This window comes from Nothobranchius furzeri, chromosome 9 (genome assembly GCF_043380555.1).
Source record: "Nothobranchius furzeri strain GRZ-AD chromosome 9, NfurGRZ-RIMD1, whole genome shotgun sequence".
Classification (NCBI taxonomy): Eukaryota; Metazoa; Chordata; class Actinopteri; order Cyprinodontiformes; family Nothobranchiidae; genus Nothobranchius; species Nothobranchius furzeri.
The window spans coordinates 34,232,479-34,253,439 of NC_091749.1; the positions used below are offsets into that span (position 1 = coordinate 34,232,479).

Genomic DNA, 20,961 nt, shown 5'->3' on the forward strand with positions numbered 1-20,961 from the left:
TGGCAAACTCCAGGTAAGTCTACTGACGTCATCAGGAAGTGGACGGGAGACGTTGCACCGTGAGAGCTTGGAGCTTCTTTTGTTGAACGATTAAACTTTAGGAACGTGCGGATATTTCATTCACAGGGAAAACTTCGGGCCGAGAGGGAAATGTGCAGCTTTGGTGAGTGTTCCTTCTCTGGGGTTTAGATGTTGGAGGAAAAATAACAGTCGAGTCCGTCACCATGTTTCCTCCTCCAGGGGTGTAGCTGACCACAGGCCTGCACGCGCAGGCAAATGATTTTATCTTTCAATACTCTGCTGGTTAATTAATGTCCTCTCGCTCAAAATTATTCAGTCAACTCCAAACTCGCAGTAACATGTAGAACAATTTCATCCAAAATATTCTTTGTTTAATCACAACAATCAGTCATGCGTAATCGTTTTGCCTTGGCTGCATCAAAACGTGACTTCACAACAATTAACGTTCAAAAAATAAACATTTGATCTATATTAGCAAAGTCAGAGATTGCCGTTTTAACTAGTAGTCTACACCAAATAAATCAGTAGATCTTTTACTTTTCACTTTGAAATTGTTTCTTTTTTTATTACGTCACTCTTGTTTTATTTTGTTTTTTTACAACACATTTAATAACAGAGCCTAGTTATTGTAGGCTACTTTGCAGTCAAATCCATAAATCAAGTCTACAATATGAAATCCTATAAAAATGCAAACAATAATAAAAACTACTACAATAAAAGTCCATAGTCTTATCATCTTGTGCTCTATTTAAACCAAAAACTTATGTTTTCTAAAAAGTGTAGATTTACAAATCAGTCATTAATAATCTCTAACTGCTTATGAGGAGGTGCTTCTGATTAGGAGGGTCGGTACTGATTTCCAATTCTTGTACAGCTGAAAGCTGAAAATAAAAGTTAATTTCACACGTGTGTGAAATTTGTTCTCTGCATTTGACCCATTCCCTGGGGAGCAGTGAGCTGCATGTGACAGTGTGAGTGTCCTGTCACAGTGTCCCGATTGATCATGCGCCCTGGCTACTTGGCCAAGGGGGATGTCCCTTTGGCTGACTGGTTAGAGCGTATGACTCTCACCCAGGAGTCTGGGGATCGAATCCCGCCCGGGCCCTCGTTTATCCACCTTGCCACATTTGGCGTTGTTGGCAGGATCCATGTAGTACTGTCAAGTAGGTCCATGGATGGGAAGTTTGTGGCACCCTGCGCGGGAGCACGAGGATGTGCTTGTGGAAAGAGGGGGGAAGATGTGACAGTGTGAGTGTGCTGTCACAATGTCCCGATTCATCGTGCGCCCCCCCCTGGCTACTTGGCCAAGGGGATGTCCCTTTGGCTGACTGGTTAGAGCGTATGACTCTCACCCGGGAGTCTGGGGATCAAATCCCGCCCGGGCCCTCGTTTATCCACCTTGCCACATGCAGATACGGGAACCATTTGGTGGTTTAACCCCCCAATGCGTGAGTGCAACCATGAGTGGTTAGCCTGGCAATGAGTGGTTACAGTAACAGTGCAACATAAGAAGCAGCAATAAGTTAAAAGCTGATGAAAATATTGTTTTCAATTTTGATTTAAAGGTTATTAGAATTTGTAGTTGAGTACATAAGGAAGCTGATTCCATCTGTGTGCAGCATAGTAACTAAAACCAGCTTCACCCAGTTCGGTTCTGACCGGGGATATACCAGCCGACTGCTTCCTAAGGATCATGTAATTTGACCCCATTCCATTGAGTGATTTATAAACTAGTAGAAGTACTTTGAAGGTGATTCTGTAGGTTACTGGTAACCAGTGTAGAGATTTAAGAACAGGAGTGATGTGTTTGGTTCTCTTTGATCTTGTTAAGTATTGGCGACTGTCAAGCCTTTGAGTCGCCGAGCAGCTGAATAGGGGAGTAATGTTGACGCGCCCGCTGTTCCACTCGTAAGTCAAAGTTCCAGGTTAAAAAACTCCTTTATTTGTTATCAAAGCCTTAAAATCAGTTGAAAACAGTGATAAATAAAAGAAATATTCTAAGCTTGAGCAGTCAGCAAAAAAGTCGAATTCCCCCATCACCCACTCACTCTCCCATTCCCTCGCCTGAACAGGTGATAGCAATCACTATTACTATTACCGACACCACGTGACCCAAGGCAACACCTATCCACAACATTAAGACTAGCAGCAGCATTCTGAATAAGCTGCAGCTGATTCACAGCTTTTTTGGGAAGACCAGACAAAAGACCATTGCAATGGTCCAGACTGCTGGAGATGAACGCAAAATAAATAAATGTGGGCATTCATGGTGTCAAAGTATTGACACGTGTTTGTTGATGAAGTTTATATTCTTGTTTTGTTTCTGTTTACACACTTGTAATGTCTTGGGTTATGACATTTTAAACATATCTTGTGCACTTCTGTTGTCCAGATAAGGACAAAGGGCCGGGAAGGCTGATGAAGAAGGGGCTAACGCTCATCCTGGTCGGACATATCAACTTCATCCTTGGAGCTATTGTTCATGGAAACGTTCTGCGCCACATTTCCAAACCCAACCAGCAAATTAGCACTGAGTACACTGTAGCCAACATCATTTCTGTAACTTCTGGCCTGCTGGTGAGTCAAGATTCCTTTTTTTTTTAAACAGCTGAGATGAAAAGCCTGACTTAGTCATTACAGAACTTGATGTTTTATAGCTTAATTAATGATTTGTTGTTCAGAAGACATTCTGCCTACCTAGGTTTGTTATGAGCACCTTTAACACCTTCTTGAGTGATCTTTGCATCAGTTGATGCTCTCTTAGCTCAGTAACTCTGTAGAAAATGTTCCTCTGCAGTCAAGACTGAACTTGTCTGTCATGGAGGAGCTGGTTCTTCCAACCAGTCACCAGTCCCTTCAGGGCAAGGCCTCATTACGTTCATTTATCAGGCAGAATGACACTTGTCGGCAGTAAAACTGCTACATTTTACTTTGTTTGCGATGACCTTCAAAGAGATGATGAGAGTTGTTCAAACAAATCAGACAAAACACATAGAAGTTGTAAAATGTTCATGACTGCATCTGCTTTTTGTTTATTCTTTTACAGAATCCTTTAAGCTTGCTTAGTCAAGCATCTATATTAAAAATGTGCTCCGTCAACCTGAGGCCAGGATTATTTCTTGTTGCTCATAACCTAATAAAGTCTACTTTGTTGAAGATCAAATTCTCCTCTTATCTTCCCAATCTTACAGAGCATTGCCTCTGGGATCATTGCTATCGTGGTGTCAAGAAACCTTCATGAGTTCAAACTGGTGAGAGTTTAATTTGACTTTAGAAGCTTATGCACCTCAGGTTGTGTGTGTTTGGGTCACACTGTTCATGATGTCTGTGTGTTCTCAGCAAGTGGGGCTGTTGATTGCATCTTTCCTGAATGCCTTGCTCTCAGCGGCATGCTGCACGGGCCTTCTCTTGGCTGTTGGTATAACTGTTGCCAACAATGGGAAAGGTTTGATGTTTGGATGCAATGAAACGGCGGTACCCATCAGCGCCCGCTCTCCTGTCAGTGCTCATTGTCCATTTGACACGACACGAATCTACGTAAGTCTAAAATTTTACCTTGAGCCCGCTTAAGTTTTAATTACTTTTTCCTTAATTTTTTCTTGAGGTTGCTGTATTTTAGTGGTGGAATGGGAGATATCTTTCTTGCATTTCAAGCTAGCTACTTTAGGAAAATACACAATCAAAAGGTCTGCTGTCACAGTTTATAACTTCTCAGTTTAAGCTGGACTGGCATTATCCTGTTACACAGTAACACAAATGCAATGTTAATTATATGTTCAATACTCGTTCAATACCAGATTTGTGCAGTACGTCTGTGTCTCTTGCAGTATGTTGCATAGTGTTGGGACCCAAGTTTTTTCTTTTTTTATTTGTGGTTTTTAGCGGTCGAAGGTTACAATACTAGACTACTGCCTATGTGTATATGCATGTACCTTTGTTATTATTTTTCTTCAAATTATTCCGATAAGTGTTGGTGCCGCTGTAACAAGTGAATTTCCTCACTGTGGGATCAATATTCTAACTTCTTTCTACAGGCTTCCCTAAGCCACGCCTCCAGAATACGGGAACGAGCAATGCTCCTTTCAGAGGGTTCATTTTCATGTTTGTGACTAGGGATGAGCGAGTACACCACTATCTGTATCTGTATCTGTTCAACCAACTAAATTATCTGTATCTGTACTCGGAATGGGCGTGGCATAACCCGGAAGTGGGCATGGTTTAACCGATAGTGGGTGTGGTTTACATCAATATATTATTTTAAGTCTGAAATTGATATGGAATGATCAGAAGTTGATATGTGTATTGTTTATTTGAAAACTATTTACAGAGCAGCCTCAGAATTGAGATTAAATATTTTTGATCACAATAGTAAAGAAACTATTACAGAACAAGTTTTTCAATAAAATCAGAACACTTAGGTGCATGGATTAATACATCTGAACTCATGCAGTAGGAACTAAGAAATATGAAATGCTAGAACCAGACACAACTTTATGTATTTTTTTATTTTAATTTCATTTAACTGATTTTTTTCTTAACGTTCTTGGCATTTTGCTCCACACAAAGTTAAACAAAACAATGTTGATTAAGGTGTGTGTGTCTGAGAGAGATAGAGAGGGTGAGAGGGAGAGAGATGGAGTTAAAAAAAATTAAAAAACCCGACTGGAGCGGAGGTACTGATGCAGCACGTCAGCTGTCTTGTCAAATGCACCATGTAAATTACGAAAAAAGTAACTTTAAATATTCAACCGAAAAAGAGGCGAGCTGAAGAAAGCCTAGGGAAAACTGAAGAAACGTGAGCAACAGTGAAGCAATCACAGCGAGATCCGTTACTGTCTGTGTGTGTGCGTGGATGAGCCGGACGGACTGCGCTCCCGGCCGGCTGCAGAGTTTTGTATGTAGGGAGGGGCGGGCGCTCTATGTGACTGGCCAATCACAGAGCGTGAAGACAGTCAGTTACCCAATCAGGATTTTCCTTCAGCACGATTACAGATATTTACGAGGTTTACTAGTTTTATGCTCGTATTCGTCAAAAATGTTTTATCCGTACCGAATACTCGTCTGAAACGAGTATCCGGCTCATCCCTATTTGTGACCCATTGTTACCACTTTTTTTTTTCCCAGAATTCCTAATGTAACCATTAACAGTAACGATTTAGTATGCTAGATAATATAGCATGTTGTGCGTTAATGGTAAAAACGAGGCAGTTTTTAACTGTCCTGGTTTATTTACTTCAAAATAACAGTAACTCAGTGCCACCAACAATCTGGAAAAACCTTACAAACACCAGGCCAGTACTTCCAGAACCCGCCCTGAACCTTCTCAGACTTGCCCTTTACTGGCTCCTGACACAAGTGTGTTGCCGGGGCAACAAACTAGCAGAACTCTCTACCAGCCAATAGAGGACTGGCTGCGTTCACAGACAACAGGTGCGTCATTAAACATTTCCCAACAAGAACAGAACACATAAAACAACTCCTTAAATGATTTTTGCAAACAACGGAACGCATTACACGAGGCATCCCAGCTCTAACTTCACTTCCTGTTCGGCTGCTTCAAGCCAAGAATGCGCAATTTTTGCACATTACAGGGGTGTGTGCAGAATGGGAGGAGGGACAGAGAGTAGGTTGATGGATGAGTTATGATCAGTCATTAACAATGACGACGATTGACAAGGTTCTCCCAGGGTTACACATTTCAGGGGTGATTAAAATGATTTTTTTGGACACGTTTAATTTATTGGTTGCCATCTGAAGAGCATTCATTTCAAGCAATGTGTCAACAAATGCTCTAGAAAAATATCATCCACTCTACCTTTGATTGAAAAAAGTTATTACATTCTGATTTTTTTTGTATAACAGTAAAACTCTAGCCTTAATTTGCTTTTTTATCACCTGTTCCTGTCAGGACACCACTCTGGCTCTTTGGATCCCCTGTGCTGCTTTGTCAGCAGCTGAGACTGGACTGTCCGTGTGGTGCTTCATCGTTGGTCTAACTCTGAGAGGCCTGGCGCCCTGTGGGAACAGCTACATCAAAGAGCAGGTGTGTTGCATTTAGATACTATCTATCAACTTGTTGTAGAAGAGGTGTCAAGGTTCAGTGTTTCATTTTTTTAGCTTAAAGTATAAAGAAAATTGTTTCAGAAAATAGTCCCATTAAAGCTGTTATAGCAAATTTGGAAAGCAAATTAGCATATTTTTTCATGCCTCTTAGCAACCTCCTAATAGGGCTGGGCGATATGACGATTTTAGACCGTTTTACGATCTACACATCTGACGGTCTGTCATTTTTGAGAGACCGTTTTATCACGATTCACAGCTCTGCTGTTGAATTTCTGCCTCTGAATGAAAAGGGAACTTACCTCAGGCGAATGACAAGCCTTTGTTTGACCCTTAACCAATCAGAGTGAGTAATATATTAGTGCCCCGCTTGTTTTCATTTGTGTGTGAACAAACATGGCTTCGCCGCGGCTGAGCGACACGTTCCGAAGAGGAACGCAGGGTTTCCTTAGCGCGCGGCGCTAACAACTTAGCAACGTGACATGTCTCGGAGAAAGCTTAAAAACACGTTGGACGCTTCTTCTGAAGCAGGAAAATAACACCGCTTCTTAAGCAGAGCACGACGTCACCTTGGCTCGTTCACCCTCTGCCGAGCCGGTGTCGGTACCGGACTGAGCTCGGTCACTGGGTCGCTGGAGCTGCGCCGTGACTGCCTGATGGAAAACCAGCGGGTTTCATCAGACTCGTAGTTTCTTGTTTTTGTTGGGGACCCCTGTAATTTACCGCTCCCTCCTGCAGTCTTCCCCTATTAACATTTAAAATGATTCTGTAAATCCGTGTATCAATAGAAACAATCTCTGCCTCTGCCAGCTTCAGTAAATGTAGTTTCCAAATAATAAGACGTGCATTCATCTGTGTATCTCCTTTGATCCGCATTAGTGATATTTTCAGCACCAGAACAGTGAAGCAAAGAAAGATTCCTGAGTTTGTTAGTAATTTTATTTATTAGGTGCATCTAACCTGTTCTATTTTTCTCTGAAATGAGATCAAATCAGTGCTTCTATGGGTTGTCTCCAATCTGCACTGGAAAATTTTACTTTATTTAGAGACTTGTTGCAGAAAATATTCAGAATGCGCAGTTTTTTGCTACCACAAGAGATCTCTGGTCCACCCGCACATCAGAGCCGTATTTGAGCTTAACTATCCACTACATGAGCAACTGGGAGCTACATAGTATTTTGAACAAGTTAATGTTTGCACAATACGTTTGCAATTGACATGTTTGCACTTTAAATATGTTTACGATTTTAATTTATGTTAAGTTACTAGAAAAACGAGAAAAACAGATTTTGGTAATTGTTTCTCTCAGGGCTTTTATCATCTCTGGTGTGAGTTTAAAATATAAGTGTGTTAGCACTGTGCTGATTATCCCTAATATGAATAAATGTTTATTTATTCAATGTTTCTCTTCTTTAATACGCAATTGAAGTTATGCTATTCATGGATAAAAAATCGTGATAAAATCGAAATCGTGATAAAATAATGGAAAAATCGTGATATTCTATTTTTGCCATATCGCCCAGCCCTACCTCCTAACATAGTATAGCTATAAATATATTGTAGTGGTTAAAAAAAAGGATAAAGTAGCTTTCTCACATTTATCTACAAACCTCCCTATACGCACCCAACTGGGATAATGCTCAATTTTTTAAGGATTTGTTTTCACTACTACCTAATTTGGACACACATAATCTGATTTTGGGGGGAGACCTGAACTGTGTCCTAGATTTAACTATGGACCGCTCTAGCCCAACAATTAATGTGTTAAGTAAATCTGCTCAATGTGTTAATTCCTTTTGTAAGACATACTGTATGGTATATTCGATCCATGGAGATATGCAAATCCGACTGCAAGACAGTACTCCTTTTATTCCCCGCCACACCAAACTTATACTAGGATGGATTATTTTTTGTTAGACAATAAATTGACCCCTATGGTAATGAATGTAGAATACCCTGGTATAGTATTATCTGACCATAGCCCGGTCACACTGAAACTTAAATTCCCTGAGTATACACCACCTCAGAGGATGTGGCGCCTTAATAGTAGATTATTGGCTGATGAGGATTTTAAAGAATTCATTAATTCGCAAATAGTTTTTTTCCTGGATCTTAACGATACTTCTGATATAAGCAGTGGCACTTTATGGGAATCATTGAAAGCATATATACGTGGACAAATCATTTCATACAGTGCTGGTGAAAGGAAAAGAAAAATGAAACGTACCACAGAATTAATGAAAGCAATAAAAGAAGTTGACCGGGCAAATTCTATGACTCCATTAGAGGAGCTGCATAGCAAAAGGATTCTGCTCCAGACTGAATATGATATCCTGACAAGTCAGCATGAGGAGGACTCATATCTTAGGTTAAGACAAGTTCTCTATGAGCATGACGAGCGTGCTGTAAACTCCTGAGCTACCAACTGAAACGATCAGCAACTGCTGGTAGGATAGTAGAGATAGGAGATAATATGGGTAATAAAATTATAGATCAGATGGGTATTAATAATGAATTTAAATCTTTTTATGAGGACTTGTACACCTCAGAAATAAATATAGGGACCGAGTGAAGGATTTTTTTGAAAACCTTGAAATATCACCACTAGAGGCAGCTGACAGAGATAGGTTGGAGGAACCCATATCGACCACGGAGATAGACAAAGCAATTCGGAGTATGAATACAGGAAAAGCGCCGGGCCCTGATGGCTACCCAAGTGAGTTTTACAAAACATTTGCTCCCAAACTGATACCCTTGCTTTGCAGAGTGTTTATGGAAGCTCTTGATAAAAAAGATTTGCCCAAAACAATGTTGCAAGCTTTGATCTCTGTACTCCTTAAGAAGAATAAGGACCCACTTAAATGTGAGTCGTATCACCCAGTAAGTTTACTTGGATGTGATTATAAAATACTGACTAAAGTACTGGCAGCTAGAATTGAGCTTATTATAAATAAGATAATACATCCTGATCAGACAGGGTTTGTTACAGGTAGACAACTCTCCAGCAATCTCCGCCGTCTGTTCAATGTAATATATACTGCTGAAGATAACAATGTACCAGAGATTGTGATATCCCTTGATGCCCACAAAGCCTTTGACAGAATAGAATATTATTATCTATTTATGGCTCTTGAAAGATTTGGCTTTGGTCCAACATTTTGTTCGTGGATTAAAATAATTTATTTGAGCCCCCAGGCTAGGGTGAGAACAAATAATATAATATCTGAACCCTTCTCTCTACTCCGGGGTACAAGACAGAGGTGCCCTTTGTCACCCCTGCTCTTTGATGTGGCAATTGAACCTCTTGCGATAAAGCTGAGACAGGCTGCTGAATTGGTGGGGATACAAAGGGGGACGCAAAATCATAGGCTATCCTTATATGCGGACGATCTCCTCCTCTTCCTGTCAAACCCTGACATTAGTATCCCGGTGGCACTTGGTATTATCAAGGATTTTGGGGGGGTGTCGGGCTATAAAATTAATTTAAACAAAGGTGTTCTTTTCCCCATTAATAAACAGGCGAGGAAACTTTCTTTCCGGGCCTATCCCTTGGCAATACATAAGGACAAATTCACGTATTTAGGTGTTAATGTAACTAGTAAATATAAAGATTTGCTGGACAATAACTTTAAGGTTACACTGGACAAAGCAAAATTAGATATGGAAAGGTGGGCATCGCTCCCCTTATCATTAGCAGGGAAGATAAATTCTGTTAAAATGAATATAATGCCACGGTTCCTTTATTTATTTCAGACGATACCAATTTTCATTCCTAAATCATTTTTTAAGGAATTGAACAAATGTACATCTACCTTTATCTGGAAAAAAAGAGTACCCAGGATAAGAAGAGAGTTTCTGGAGAGACAGAAAGAAGAAGGAGGCCTGGCTCTGCCGAATTATATGCACTATTATTTTGCTGCTAATATACATAAGTTGTTATTTTGGGTCAAAGGGTTAGATGAGGATGAAACCCCAATATGGGTTCATATGGAAAGGTATGTCTCTAGTCCAGTGTCCCTGCGCTCCCTGGTCTGCGCTCCTCTACCCTTGAGCAAACATCTTTACACAAATAACCTGGTGATATCTAACTCTTTGAAAATTTGGACTCAACTCAGATTACATTTTGGAAACAGGAATGCCCTCCTAGCTTCTCCCATCTATAGAAATCACTTGTTTTCCCCAGCCCTTGGAGGAACAGCCTTTAGGGAATGGCACAGAGCTGGGGTGGAATGCGTCAAACATCTTTTTAAAAATGGTACTTTTATGTCTGCTGCTCAACTGGAAAAGGACTATGGAATCTCCTCCAAGACTAACTATTTCAGATATCTCCAGGTTCGGGACTTTGTGAAAAAGTCATTCAGCCCCACCCTCGAGCTTCCACAAAGCGGATGGATACATGAGCTGATGGGCACAGATCCGACCGCTAAGGGGACAATCTCCACGTTATATGCAAGTATTCAGAATGTGGCTTCCCCCTCCCTGGACAACGTAAGAAGGAAATGGGAGGAAGAATTGGGGCTGGACATTTCAGAGGTTGACTGGGGAGGGGCAGTAGATCTAGTACACTCTGCTTCTGTATGTATAAGACATGGATTGATACAGTTTAAGGTGTTACATAGACTCCACTTGTCAAAGGAGAAACTGGCAAGAATGTACCGGGGTCCGATCCGACCTGCCCCAGATGTAAACAGGTGCCAGCCAACTTATGCCACATGTTTTGGTCTTGTCCCAGGCTGAAAGACTTTTGGGCTAACATCTTTAGAACGTTCTCACTCATTTTTAACGAAGACATCGAACCAATGCCTCTGACAGCCATCTTTGGTGTGGCACAGACGGAAACTCGGCTAACAGCCTCTCAGAGGAAGGCACTAGCATTTACCTCATTGTTGGCCAGGAGACTGATTCTATTTAACTGGATAAAGGCAACACCGCCATCCCACAAACGCTGGTTGGAAGAAGTGATGGCACACCTCAAATTAGAACATCTCAGATTTACGATTCAGGGCAACACCAAAAAATTCTTTAAGGTCTGGCAGCCTTTCATTTCTTATTTTGAAGATAAGTTTCCGTCTACTCCATAACTGGCAACTTCCTACCCCCCCCCCCCCTTTTTTTTTTTATTTTATTTTATTTTATTTTTTTTTGTCTGGGTATAGTTTTATTTTGCATTGTGTTGTAGGACTTGAGTTCGAGCTTTTTTGTGTGAATTATATGCTTTTTGAAAACGTAATAAAAACACTGATTATCTAAAAACCTCCACCAATAACACATTTTGGTCTCGCGGAAATGGCACACTTCTCTGGGTCTTCCATTCATTACGCACTCACGTATTTAGCAACAGAACACCACTTGTGTGAGAGGTTCATGGCTCAATAACATCAGAGGAGAAACAGCTGGCTGCTACCACTTCAACTTTAGGACAAACTACCAAAGTCCCAAAAAGATAAACACCATTTAAAGTCACAGACTACAAAAGACATTTGAACCTAGAAAACGGTGATGGGTGTTTAGCGCTAACTCGTTTCCTCTGGCAATGTGGGTTTCCAGTTCCAGTATACGCAGATCCAAGAAATAAACCGAAGAGGAGGGGTGAGTGTTTGGTGACTGTGTTTGCGTTCAAACCCATCTTGTTTGCAAATTCGCTATAACAGCTTTAAAATCATCTTTTGCGTGTTCATTCTGTGTAATCCATCAAATTCCTTTGCGTGTTTTTTTTAAACACAGTATAGTAAAGATTTGTTTTTACTGTTTAGCCTGGGAAATTTTGGCCAACACTGTAGCCTTCCTCACAGCGCCACCAGCTAGTGTTAGCTGAAACTTGTCCGCTTTAAGGGTAAAAACAAATCTTTACCATGCTTTGTTTGGAAAAGAATATAACAATAGGTTGTCTGAACAGGACAAAGGTTGTTTAATTAGTCTGAAATTAACTCGTTACAGTGAATTTTAAATAAAGCTTCTCACATTGCTACTAAAGTTAGTAGCTTGGCTTCTCTATGCACCACCTTGGTCATGTTGCTTGATGTAATGGCAATACATACTTTCTTTTAAAGTAAGAAAAAATAGATATCTTTTTTCATTTTTGATCAGTTTGTTTTTAAAAAGCTTTATTGTTTTTGTTGCCCCTGTCTGATTCGGATCCATCTCATACCAACACTGTTGCTCTCTGTGTGGTAATTATACAACCCAACACGTAGCGCTGCTGTCATCAGCCTTCACACTTAACTTTTTTCTCTCTCCTAGCTGGAGGAAGAGGCTGAGTGCTCTCCGCACTCCCGCCGCCTGATGGGAAAACGCTCAAATCCTGAAGTTTAACCAACCTCTGTTTTCAGTGTCTTTTCATTTCAAACTGTGTGCATCTTTATGTTTCTGTACTGAATATCATATGAATATTCATGTGTAGATGCCACAGAGATGGTTGGTATCCTCTCAGCCTTATCAGTTAGACTTGATCACTGTTTGGGGTTAGAAATACCCATCAGTGTTAATGATGTTTCAGCATGAAGGAACCCATTTTAATGAAGAAATAATATTTTTACTTTAGTTGTTTTAACCTGTCCAGATCTTTATTATGGTCAAATGTTTTATTATTTTACTGCTTACAAACATTATAAATCACCCTGTGTGTGCTGCATTCAACCGACCGTTTCATAAGTTTTTCTGAATTCATTTTTGATTTCCTTTAGTTTAATTATCCTTTTCTCTGTTTAGTGGCATTAAGTATAAAATAATGCAGAGTGTATTTGATTAGGTATACTTTAGAAATGAGCTGGAAACTAAATCAGAAAGGGTGGACAGCAGCTCCTGAAGACACAGAGGACAGATTGTTGTAATTATCAAGGGAAAACCTCTGTCATTTTTTTGTGCAGCTTTCTGTAGAGTAAACAAACCATCATCTTTTAACACAGCTGTGTTGTATAAGAACGTCTTGTGTCAACTTTTTTATTTGTTATCAGCATTTTTTGTCAACCTTGTGCAATAATGTGTTGAATTTGAGAAAATGTGCTTCAACGAGAGAATGCTGGTGAGGATTAAATCGGAGTGCATTTCACTAGATGTGTATGCTGTTTTTTTGTTTTCCCTTGCTGTGACTGACGCATCAACAAAACTGTGCACTGATTGTCTGTTTTTGTATGTTAAGTGGGGTCAAATTAAAAGGTTAAAACCAGTATGTGGGCCAGTAGCCTCAGCTGTCACTGAACAACTCCCAACTCCAGAGAAAGGATCAGATCAGCCATGAAACAGTTAATCTAGTGCCATGTTCAATCATGTGGAAGGAAATCATAGCATACAGTAGTAATCCTGAGGCTGTGGGGGTAAATATTGATAACAGTGTTGACTGGTTCAGTCACAGCATATCTGTAAATGGCACTGATGTCATTCTGTGCTGTCCTGACATAATTTTTTTTAATATAATTTTATATTAATATAACTTGTTGAAAAAATTGTAAAATTTATGCTTGTACTAAAATAGTATGTCCTTCTGTTGACATGCATTCTTATTTTTTCATGATTTATTTAACACTTTTGTATCAGCGGAGGTTTTAGACTAACACTAAAGGGGCCTGCTGCTCTGTTAGAGAGGCACATTTGTAAGAAAACATTAATATGCCTTTAAGTGTTTCCAATTTTTGTGTGCAATTACAACAATAGAGCTCCAGGAGTTGACGTCACTTCTCCCGGCATGCAACAGTTCAAATCAAAACGGCGCCATATTGGCAGGCAGAAGCCCGCAGCTGGACTATTTGTTATTGCCAGAAAACTCAAACGGGAAATATGGTAGATTCCTGTTGTGCCCCAAGATGCAGAACAGACATGGACGACATAAGGGATGAGCCATCTACAGGATTCCCCAAGATCTGGAGCGCCACAAACGTTGGATCATTGTAATAAAACGCGCTAGTGACCGGGCTAAAATGAAACTGTGGGATCCCGAGAGTAAAGGTTTTCACATATGCAGCGACCACTTCATATAAGGGACTTAAACCAACGTTTCCTCAACTGTATATGGTATTTATTTTAAATGCTTTTATTACGATTCTTAGTGGGCTTCCTAAACTTATTTTAGCGTGGCTTTTTCTGTCTTATTACTCAGCAACAAGTAAATGTCACGTAAAACGGTGCCTCGTGAGTTCTGCGTGCTGCCGTTTACGTGTTTTATGATCACAGCAATTAACCGGCTAAGCTGTATTTAATTTTTAAGCAATGGTTGATCAGTTGTCAGATCACACATAAAAAGCACTTTGGATTGCTATTATCTGTCTCACCGAGACAGATCTCAGACAGATCCTGAGACGCTCCTGCCTGACATATTTATTTTATTCACGGAAAACAAACTAGTGATTTCTCTTGGCATTCAGTTTATACATTCAAACAGCACAGCACTCTAGTTAAACTACTTACATGTAAATCTGTTATTTGTCCATCCATCCATTTTCATCCGCTTATCCGGATTCGGGTTGCGGGGGCAGTAGTGTCGAGAGGCCCAGACTTCCCTCTCCCCAGCCACTTGGGCCAGCTCCTCCGGGGGAATCCCAAGGGGTTCCCCGGCCAGGTCCGGTAAGAAGTCCGCTCCGACAGGTTGTGGCATTTTTAAAAGATATCCCATGGGCACGGTAAAGGTCGGCGATGTTTAGTCTATTTAATTTCTGACTATATAAAACAATTTCTTTGGTTTTAAAGTGTGAAGTAAACTCCGACGAAGTAAAAATCCAAGCCGATCTCGTTCAATTTGTTTACATTTATTACCTGCCAACATGGCATCTACTCTCTGAGAGTCACGTGACGTCCGGAGCTCTATATAATAAAATCTATTTAGTTTTGGATTAAATAAGTCTGCACAGATTTCAAAATGCAATTATTTTTGCAAGGAATATATTTTGATACATGTATGTCAGTGACAACATGAAAGTATTTTCTCACCTCTTCAACTGCTGACAAACTCATTAACACTGAATCCCATCTTGCATTAAGCTAAATTATCACAAAGACCCAAATGTATTAATGCTTCAGATCTGCCCTCAGCAAGGGGGCAATGGGAAAGGGGGTCGAGGTTTGCTATCAGGATGGCACTGGGTCACCCTGGAAACCCCTCTACAACAGCCCCTGTTCCCCTTAGACGGATGACTCGGGCCTGAGCAGTACCACCACTGATGAGCAAACTTTTTTATTTACTTTAGATTTTAGTAAACTCAGATTCTTTAATGCATGAAACCAGAGATATTTTAGTTATGGTGGCTAGAAAAGCATTCAGCAGGCTCAGTCAATTAATTAAAATAATTTGACAAAACCCAAAGATGTTTGAGACAAAGTGTCACTGCTCTCCATAAGCAGAGACAAACCAGGAAAAGATTTACACAATTTTCCATGTTACTCTACAACCGAAGCACGAATATTCTGACCGTCATTCTTGTAAAAGACCTTTGGTCCACAGCATTCTCCATTGTACAGCCCTTTATTTTACTTGTTGATTTAAATTATTCAAAGTTCTAATATTTATTTATACACTCAGGAACTTATACTTGTAGTACCTTTCCATTTAAAGACAGATTCCTGTACCTCTAGCAGTTTTTTTTTTAAATATTTTTATGTTTGCTGACCTGTCAAATCATTTTTCCTCAGTGTGTGCCAAAAGTCTCCTGTATCTCTTTATCAGTCATCATAATTCGGTCCATTTGTAAGCTTGTTTACAGTAAATATCAACCGCGGTCAAGTAAATATCAGACTGACACGTAACACGCCCAGATGCATCATCTCTGAATGCGCGCGCACGGCGAGTTCGCGCGGTCCCGATGACGGCTGCAGCCAGCAGCAGAGAGCTGAGGACCGACGCTGTGCTGCAGTGAACGGAGCCGACCGCCCGAACAGCTCGGTGTTCCCCGAGACCAGGTAGAGTACTCTCTACAGTAACGTTAGACCACAGCTGTGTGAAGGTCCTCTGATGCAGCGCTGCGGGAAAACCTGAGCGGTTTTTTTCAAAGGAAGCGCGCGCCGTCTTGGAAGACACTGCGGTGACAAACGGATTGATGGTCGGTGATTCTTGCTTGTCACCGCGTGTGTGGTAGTCGCTTCAACAACAGCAGCGAAAATACCTCCATGACAAATAGGCTACGTTTTTCTTCTCTTACAAGTCCGTGCTTATAGAAAACTACTTTGCTTCTTTTCCCGGTGACCAAACCGGGCCAACATTAATCATGGCTGCGCTTTAAAGTGTACGTTACGCAGGTGTTCACTTAAATTAGCAATCAATAACGTTGTTAGCTAGCTGTCAGCGTCGCTCAAGGCTGAGCGTGAGCTTGACGCTTTTGACGCACGTGCAGTTTTAATAACGGGTGCTCCTTTAATGTTCCTCGTGTACATATTTGATACTTGAATATAGTTTACAGTAGTTGAGTTTAAAGTCGCTGCGTGTGAAACATCACAGGAGCGTTACGGTTTCCCGGTGAGCCTCGCACACAAACACGACACCAGGGCGGGGGGAGTGTCTGATTATCCGCAGGTGTACCGCACACACTTCTAAACTGTCGCGGTTTGCTTTGATCTCGTCTCCGTAAGTCTGTAAGATGACCCCGCTGACTCGGCGCTCATTCAAAAAGATAATCTGACACTGTGACAAGCTATGACAGTATTTTAAAGGACGAACTGTGTCAGGAAAATCTGCTTTGCATTAATTAGGTGTGTGTGTGTGTGTGCACTTTGGTCGGCTGCCATGCCGTTTTTAAATGTGCTTAATAAAGTTTGTGTGTGTGTGTGTGTGTGTGTGTGTGTGTGTGTGTGTGTGTGTGTGTGTGTGTGTGTGTGTGTGTGTGTGTGTGTGTGAGATCACAAGATGGTTAATCCTCTTTCTGAAGGGTGTGGCTGATCATAGACCGTAACAGATACAGTAAACTTCTACTAAATCCAGTCTTATTTTTTAAGACGTAAGCTTCTCTTTGTGTTTGAAACTGGCTCAACCTGTTTGATGCCCCTAATCCAGTGTGAAAATTGCATGTGAAAATTGAAATTGTTTTGTTTTGCAGAGAATTCAGCAAACCCATTCTGGGGATTATGACACACCGTGGACTCAGCAGTTCTCTCAGACATCTCTGGAAATACAATGAGACGAGATAAACAAGCGGTGAAAGGAGGAGACGGATAGGAACCCTTAGAGGACATCTGACAAATGGCTGATAGAGGGGTTTCTGACTCAGTTTGGAGATGGAACAAGTGGAAGCTGAATTTTACCAGAGGAAGAACAGCCTGAGAGAAACCATTAAGAGACATTAAGAGAGATCTGTTCCCAGGCTGCATATAAATTTGAGACTTCCATTGTATTATTTTTACTGCACATGCCTGCTTTGCATTTTTTTTTTTTTTTTTTTGTATTTTGAGTGGCTTACCTAAGAATGGACTTATTTCTATCTACTAATGACTATTAAGTGGCTGTGAATGTGACGATTATGTCATAAAACACAGAAAATATGTTGTACATTAAAATACAAACACCTGTCGGAGGAGGATGTGTCGGAAACGCCATTCCAAAAACGCAAACAAAGGAAGGCAGACTAAAAATTCCAGGCTGCTATTTATTCATCATTATCCACCTTTTCTTCTGTCTCGTTACCCCTGCCCTCTCCATTCATGCGGAGTCTGTGGAGAGTGAGTTCAGCTGTGAGCCCATCAGACTGAGAATGTGCCAGGATCTGCCTTACAACACCACCTTTATGCCCAATCTTCTGAACCATTATGACCAACAAACAGCTGCACTGGCCATGGAGGTAAGGTTTTTTTTTTTTATAGTATTTCGGGGGCATTACTTATATGTTTTTTTGTGTGTGTGAGAGTTTGAATTTGTGCATATTTATCATACTATATGGAATGTAAAGTTCATTTTTTTTAATTATAAATAAGAGGTTGCACTGATTCTACTTGATTGCTAATGCCAATTTCTGAGTTTGGCACAGCTCTAACCTGCCAAAACCTAGTTGTCTTGGTCAATTTTAGATTGTCTCAGAGAACAATATTGGTAAATAATTATGATTTTTGACTAAATACTTTTTAAAAATAAGATTCACTTTAAAAATATGATATGCTAGGTACAAACAGTTCCATTTTGGCAGCTTTATATTTTAGGTGGGAAAATACACAATTGCTATTTTTTTGCTGTTGGTGTATTTTAACTGAAGAAGAAAAAATCTGATTTTTGAGTTTCAAAATTGCTAATTTGTTATTAAGACCATCATGCTGAATTGTGGCCGAATCTGAACACTGGCTGTGTTTTTAGTTTAGATTTTATTTACACCTGTAGAATAAACAGCACTGAAATGAATTTTACGTTGTTTTTTTCAATATTTCAAAAACACACACAGATGATGTGGTGCAGAAATGGTAAACAACAACGACACCACAGCAGCCTGCAGACTTTCATCATGCCGTGTCATGTGCTGGCTGAGGACAAAAGGATTTCTCATACAACATAAATGTGACCAAATGTGGATCAGATCTAACTGGATCTGAAATGGAAATAATCACTTATATATTTTTTAATTTTTTTTTTAATTTTATTATTTTTTTTGTGCTGAAGTTGACAAAATGCACTGCTCTCAAAATAGCCTGTAACTTACACCATCTTAGAATAAACATGCATCAGTTTATCTATGCTCAGCCATTGATCCACAGTTTAAAAATTTAGCAGATTTCTTTATGTAATTGCTGGAGTATTTAGATTTGTCTGACGTGTTCATTTTTCCATAAGTTAACACAATGCAATCTCTGAATCAGCAAGACCCTTACCAAAAGTTGTCCTTTATCATGGTAATTTCCTCTGAAACAAACAGGGAAAACATTTTTTTACTGAGAAAGAGCCCTCTTCAGATGTTGCTTCAGGACTCTAAGCTGTGGGATAGACAAAGCCACAGGCGTTAGAGTCGGGGATTTGACAGAAGCTGTGAAAAACAGGAAAGGGATATGCGTGATCCCTCTTACTCACATTACAGATCCATCTTCATGCTACATGTCACTTGTCTATGTGGACGCAGATGAATGTGTGTGCGTGCACTCAGCCACTCCAGACCTTTTTTTCAATATAAGCAGTAGCTGACAGAATGTGCTATCTGATCAGCTGCAGAGGAAGAAAAATTTCATCCACTGAGGTGCTTATGTGACTGAAAGGTTCAGAGGAATGTCCGTGTGTGCGCACGTCAGTTTAAGCAAAAGATGTGAAGTGCTGTGTTACGCACTCAGTGCTAAAGTAGATGCACACTGTCCATCTTTATCATGTTACCTCTCTTTCCTGCTTTTTGTTACTCCTTGGAGAATGTTAAAGGGCACAAAACAAGGTGGTCTTCAGCAGCAATGCTGTATTTACCTGTATTTGCAAGGTATTAAAGCAACTGGAAAAAAAGGTGATTAATTATTTATTTTAAGTAATTGTGCAATGTTGCAGTGAATGCACCATTGCTAAGCAGCCCATAAACTAACTACCTCTAAGCGCCAATGCATGGTAGCAACAACTGATTTTCTTCCAGAATCCTTATTTCTTTTGTAAATCAGAAATTGGAAAAATACTGTTGATACTATCAATATCAGCAAGTCAGAAATCATTATTGTTCCTCAAAACCATGATCTGTTCTCCTTTCTACAATGCCTGTGTGTTTTTTATTTGTTTAGATGCACTTAAACCCAGAAAAACTAAACGGTATGTTTTGTTTAGTGTGATTTTTGTTTATTTATTACAAACATAAAATACAAGGTCTAGTCTGTCATAGATGGAAAATCGTGTTAAATTATTATTTCATCCTTCTTACATGAATCTGTCAGCATATCGGTGCATCCAAAAACATCTAGAAATGACATCGTTTTACCCATGTTTTAGGTAACATGCTACCAGGCCTGTTTAAACACTACATATGAGTAACAAATAGTCATTGAAGTAAATCTGCTTCCAGCTGTTTATAGTTGGCATATTAAATTACCCCTGTTTAAACACGGATACATTTGTACAAGGTTAGCGTTGGCTGGGTGCATTGTATGTTTCATTCTGTAGGTGTTTTTAAGTTCGTGCTTAGGAAGCACTTTCCCATGTCTAAACCAGATTAACGTTTCTTAGAATATCAAGCCAGAAATCTCTTTTACAGTTTTCTTGTGCCATCACAGATAAAAATAATTAATTAGTTCTGCTTATTTAGATTATCAGGATTGCTGCTCGTTGAGAGATGGCAAACCCTTGTTTTTTTTTTTTTATATTTGGGGGGGGGGGGGATTTGTTTACTAAATAATAAATAGGAGATAAAACTGTAACCAAGGCAGTCACTCAGCACATGAAGAGCCTTTCATTGCAGTTCACCACTGTCATGTAAAAACACACCATCTCAGGGACTGTAGGAAGCATCTGTTGTTGAACTTGATTTGACCCAGATGAAGAGGGAGCCACGTAACTGACACCCACAGTCCCTTCAGTCAGGGATTGGACAGTTTTCTGAAGATGGTAGAGTAGCAACATGAGCCCTGTTCGTTTTCCTGCTCTGTTCTGCTCCGACTAGGCATGATTGTCTGGGTGGGAACCCCAGAGGAAATGTAATAATCTCTCTCTAGAAAACACTGACTGCATAGTGCCATCTTATGCGAAGGCTGTGTTCCTATGTTTTTATACATGCATGCCCACATGGTAGATTGTTGAGTCTTAAATTGAAACAAATCATTCAGTAGGAAAAAAAGCAGTTGGTGTCTAAAGCTACGTTAGCACATTCATTGTTGTTGAGCATCCTGTCAACTCTAATGGAATTATCAGTGTAAATTATTATGTAATAAAATAACATCATGCTTGTATAGCACCAAAATACAGCTGATGTGTCATTTGTGATTGTGACTGTAGTATTTGGTCACTTTTTAGAGTTACAGTTTTAA

The 20,961-nt window shown here is 40.1% G+C and overlaps 2 protein-coding genes across 6 annotated transcripts in view; both read left to right on the top strand.

Annotated features, from left to right (window-relative positions):
* The first annotated feature begins 26 nt into the window (after positions 1-26).
* krtcap3 (keratinocyte associated protein 3) lies at positions 27-17,224 on the top strand. Of its 3 annotated transcripts, none has more exons than XM_054731870.2 (6): positions 27-163; positions 2,414-2,598; positions 3,213-3,272; positions 3,361-3,558; positions 5,930-6,064; positions 17,097-17,224. In XM_054731870.2, the coding sequence occupies exons 1-6, from the start codon at positions 151-153 to the stop codon at positions 17,175-17,177; spliced, it is 672 nt and encodes a 223-aa protein (XP_054587845.1). In that variant the 5' UTR covers positions 27-150; the 3' UTR covers positions 17,178-17,224. The 3 variants fall into 3 exon arrangements, with proteins under 3 accessions (XP_054587845.1, XP_015808272.1, XP_054587844.2); XM_015952786.3 differs by lacking the exon at positions 17,097-17,224 and adding an exon at positions 12,322-13,129; XM_054731869.2 differs by lacking the exon at positions 17,097-17,224 and adding an exon at positions 10,414-12,313.
* Positions 17,225-17,537: 313 nt separating this feature from the next.
* Positions 17,538-20,961, top strand: part of fzd3b (frizzled class receptor 3b) — a 29,959-nt gene continuing 26,535 nt past the window's right edge. For all 3 annotated transcript variants that reach the window (XM_015952781.3, XM_015952782.3, XM_070554801.1), the window contains exon 1: positions 17,538-17,834. In XM_015952781.3, the coding sequence (XP_015808267.3) occupies positions 17,538-17,834 (297 nt within the window). The remainder of the gene's footprint in view (positions 17,835-20,961) is intronic.

Bases quoted from the DNA above. Each gene is read 5' to 3' on its own strand.
- krtcap3 (XM_054731869.2), top strand. The intron at 3,559-5,929 runs GTAAGTCTAAAA...TGTTCCTGTCAG, and splicing joins TTGACACGACACGAATCTAC to GACACCACTCTGGCTCTTTG. The intron at 6,065-10,413 runs GTGTGTTGCATT...AGATATCTCCAG, and splicing joins ACAGCTACATCAAAGAGCAG to GTTCGGGACTTTGTGAAAAA.